This window comes from Henckelia pumila, chromosome 2, assembly GCF_033568475.1.
Source record: "Henckelia pumila isolate YLH828 chromosome 2, ASM3356847v2, whole genome shotgun sequence".
Taxonomy (NCBI): Eukaryota; Viridiplantae; Streptophyta; class Magnoliopsida; order Lamiales; family Gesneriaceae; genus Henckelia; species Henckelia pumila.
Window position 1 is genome coordinate 191402577 of NC_133121.1, and position 3737 is coordinate 191406313.

At 35.6% G+C, this 3737-nt stretch overlaps 1 protein-coding gene across 1 annotated transcript; it reads left to right on the plus strand.

The window, feature by feature from the left end:
* Positions 1 to 229: 229 nt before the first annotated feature.
* On the plus strand, positions 230 to 2865 carry LOC140884651 (DNA replication complex GINS protein SLD5). Its single transcript, XM_073291475.1, has 6 exons — positions 230 to 529; positions 868 to 990; positions 1306 to 1388; positions 1463 to 1572; positions 2307 to 2382; positions 2468 to 2865. The coding sequence occupies exons 1-6, from the start codon at positions 359 to 361 to the stop codon at positions 2565 to 2567; spliced, it is 663 nt and encodes a 220-aa protein (XP_073147576.1). The 5' UTR covers positions 230 to 358; the 3' UTR covers positions 2568 to 2865.
* The last annotated feature ends 872 nt before the right edge of the window (positions 2866 to 3737 follow it).

Genomic DNA, 3737 nt, shown 5'->3' on the forward strand with positions numbered 1-3737 from the left:
CCCGCAGGGCACTACCCTGCGGGTGATGTGTAACCCCATGATTGGTCAAAATTAGTGGGTTCTACGTGGGGCCCACTGATTTTAATCAATCATCAGCCACCACGGCACCCGCAGGTCAGTACCCGCAACGGCATCCGCAGGTCAGTACCCTGCGCGTAGCGTCTGCACAACCAATGGAACCTTAACTTTGAACCATATTGTCCACTAAATTCGGCAATTCCCCAAATTTTTTCCCTCCTCCCTTTGGAAAGAAAACAAAAGCCGAGGTTTTTTTTTTAAAAAACAGGGAAAAAAGATTGCCCCAAAATCAGTGTTTTCAAATTGGTTTGGGGTTTTGAATCAGTCGTTGAATTAGCAAATGGAGTCGGGCGCGGGAGAAAGGTCATTGGAAGATGATTACGAGTCACTCCTTTCGACCACTGACGCTGAGCTTTTGAAGCAAGCCTGGAGGAACGAGAAGGCCTCGCCGGAGATTCTTAAGTTCCAGGACGCATTGATTCATAGATCTCGTCAGCAGATCCAATTGATGGTAATAGATGTTAATATACGTTTCCGATCAATGCGAGCCTCGGATTTGTCTTTTTCCAATTAATTTGCGATGTGGCCGGTTGCTGATGCAAATTTAGCGACAAAGATTGGATTTTATTTATGTGTAGGATTTTCGCATTTACTAGCTGAAGATAGTATTTTGGGTTGACATTGAATTTTATATGAGATTTTTCCAATTCGTGATATTACTATATACTGTTCTTTCTTGATAACCGAAGTCATGCTGCTCAGGAACTATTGATCTTTTGATTAGAGTTTGGGTAATTGTTGATTTCCCTCAACACCGGTAAACCGATTTCCGTCTTACTTATGTTTTAGGAAGAGACAGTGGGAGAGTTTAACAAAAATGGTGTTGATTCGCTTACGGTGTCCCTTTACCAGATGGACTTGGACAGGACTATGTTCCTGCTCAGATCTTATCTCCGAACCCGCCTTCAAAAGGTGATTATGCATCGGGCATTCTGCTTTATTGTCAGATGAAGTTTTAATGTGTTATTCTAGTGTTCGGAGTCTCCTAACTTCTTTTTTTTGTTTTTGTTTTCGTTTTTGTTTTTGTTTTTGTTTTTGTTTTTGTTTTTGTTTTTGTTCTTGTTCATTTTCTTATTCTTATTTCAACTGTTTCTATTATTTCTCACAAATATGAGAAACCTCTATATTCACAGATTTGAAATGAAAGTGCTTGTACATTATTTAGTGGCTGCATGAGATTCTTAATATATTGCTAATGTTGTTCATTTCTGATCAACTTCTTTTTAGATTGAAAAATCTGTATTTCACATCGAAAAGACCACAGAACTTTTGAATCGACTTTCTAGGCAAGAACTAGAGTTTGCCGAAAGGTGACCTCTTTTTCGATTTTTAACAAAGTTCTTGCTCGGAAAATTATCATTTTTATAGCTAACATTGCGCACAGGTTTGCTGAAGACCTGAAAGATCATCTCCAAAACTCTGTACTCTTAAAATTGCCTAGTCAGTATCAGTCCCACTTGAAGCAATCTTCTGCCTCTGAAGAGGATGACATGGGTGAGCTTCTCACTGTTATCACAATTTCATTATTTGTTTCTTTCAGGTTTTGTTTTTTAGTTAATCTCTCTCTCTCTCTCTCAAAATTTTAATGTCTGAATTGGGTGCACATTTTCTCTATTTTATTGTGAAAGAAAAATTAATAACCTCAATTCAACTCTTACTTTATTCTGATGATAGATTATTTTTGTTCTAGTTTTGGGTGTATAAAATTGTATGCAACTAGCAGTTTGAATCTTACACCTAATTTCTGCAGTCACATACTGAACTTATTCACTTTGCACGTTAAAGGTTCTTCATGGTCCACAAACAATTGTATTGATTTGTAAAGACCATTCTGAATACTATACGGCATGGTTCCTTGACTAACTTGACTCTGTTATTTTGTAGTTGAAGTACTTTTTGAGTTTTAATGCGGGTGCAGCATGAGAAAAACTTGTGTTTTGTTTGTTTAGATTGTGATCTATGTTTTTAACTTGAAGAGGAGCTTCAGATAAAAGAATTTCCACGGATTTTCTGTATCAGCGAAAAAGTTGTCTTAGACCCAATGGCAAATTGCTTATACAGTTTTAGATGAAAGACCAAAATAATTGATTTAGGTCTAGTGCGAAAGAAGCTATTTATACTAGAAGTTGAGCATTTATATCTTATGTATATTTTTGCCTCTGTTGGTTTGCCAAAGTTTTGATGTGGTAAGTGATGTGGCCAGTTTCTTTTCCAAATGTAATTTTCAGTTCCAAAGCCAAAGCTGGATACATATGTTGTTTGTAGAAGCAAGAAGTTTTTAGGAGCTGTCCTACTTGACGAGAGGTGATTCAATAGTAGCATTTTTGTAATACTTCTAGTTTTTTGTTTTGTGGTTTGCTAATATGTCCAAATGTTTGAAAAACGACAGTGGTGAAGACCCGGTTAACATTGAAGCCGATGATTTGTATGCGTTGCCTTATCAGTCTATTAAATCGCTTGTAGAGAGTGGGCAAATAGATCTTGTCTAACTTGATAAGGTGTGTGCAAGCACAGAGTTCTCACTCTGGGTGATTTATGGGTGACGAGTCAACTTCTTGTACCAAATATAATGTATATCAGCTGCGGTTATTGACCAGGACATACTTGGTCATGTACTTGTTCTCACGGTTTCGTTTCTGTCGGAAACTGGACCATGTTTCCCTTGGTTTTTCTTAATTTTCTTTTTTGAGATTTTGTTATCATGTATTCTCATGCTATAACATTAACGGGCTCGAACCTCATAGGAAGTAGCTTCATTACTTGTCATACAAAATGGAACATCCCCAAATTTAGCTCAATTAGTAAAGAGAGTTTTGATTATATCTCAACACAAACATTAATTTGAAAATGTGGATTCTATATTTTTTTCACATTGTTCAATGAAATGATCACGAATTAAGCAAATTTTTGGTACGAGTAACAATGATGATCGATGGTGACTTCGATTTATGCACATATAAATATAAACAACTTGAAAAAAGAATCCGTTTGAATACCCTTTGGTTTGAGTGATTGGATTACATTTTTATTAGTGTACATAACATATCGGATGGAAAGAAAAAAGTTATAGATAAATACTATATTGTAATAACGCATGTGGATTGGTACAAGTGATTAACATAGAGATATATATTGTATTGTGTTTGGCATAATGTATTGGAGGAGAATTTAATTAACTAATTTCCTGAATTACTCTTCCCTATTAATATCAAAAAAGGTTATATTTATATTTTCTTGTACAAAAAAAATTATATTTTCTCGAATTACTCATCCACCAAAATTAAAACAGGGCTCCGCAACTACAAGCATCCATTAAAACAGGGTTCCGCAACTACAAGCGGATGTAAACAGAAGAATTGGGTATGGTGGCACAAAATTGAATAATCCATGGCTTTTACTATGTAAAAAGAAATGTCGATGGCTTTCTGAGATCGATGACAAAGTGCAAGATTGCGAATCAAAGACGATAAGATCTGGCTTGAGGATTGTAAATCTCACATCTTTGCACTTTTTCTTTAGTTGGACAATATATGATGAGATTATTTGTTTCTTGGTAACTTTTTACTGGCTTATATTTTTGGCTAGTTAAATTGTAGTAATCCGACTTTCGTTTATTTAATTAAACCGTCTAAGCATATTTAAATGAATAAAACTTGATT

Excerpts from the sequence above, each read along its gene's own strand:
- LOC140884651 (XM_073291475.1), top strand. The coding sequence starts at position 359 with ATGGAGTCGGGCGCGGGAGAAAGGTCATTGGAAGATGATTACGAGTCA. Across the intron at positions 1,573-2,306 it reads CTCTGAAGAGGATGACATGG|TTCCAAAGCCAAAGCTGGAT; the intron begins GTGAGCTTCTCA and ends TGTAATTTTCAG. Across the intron at positions 2,383-2,467 it reads GCTGTCCTACTTGACGAGAG|TGGTGAAGACCCGGTTAACA; the intron begins GTGATTCAATAG and ends GAAAAACGACAG.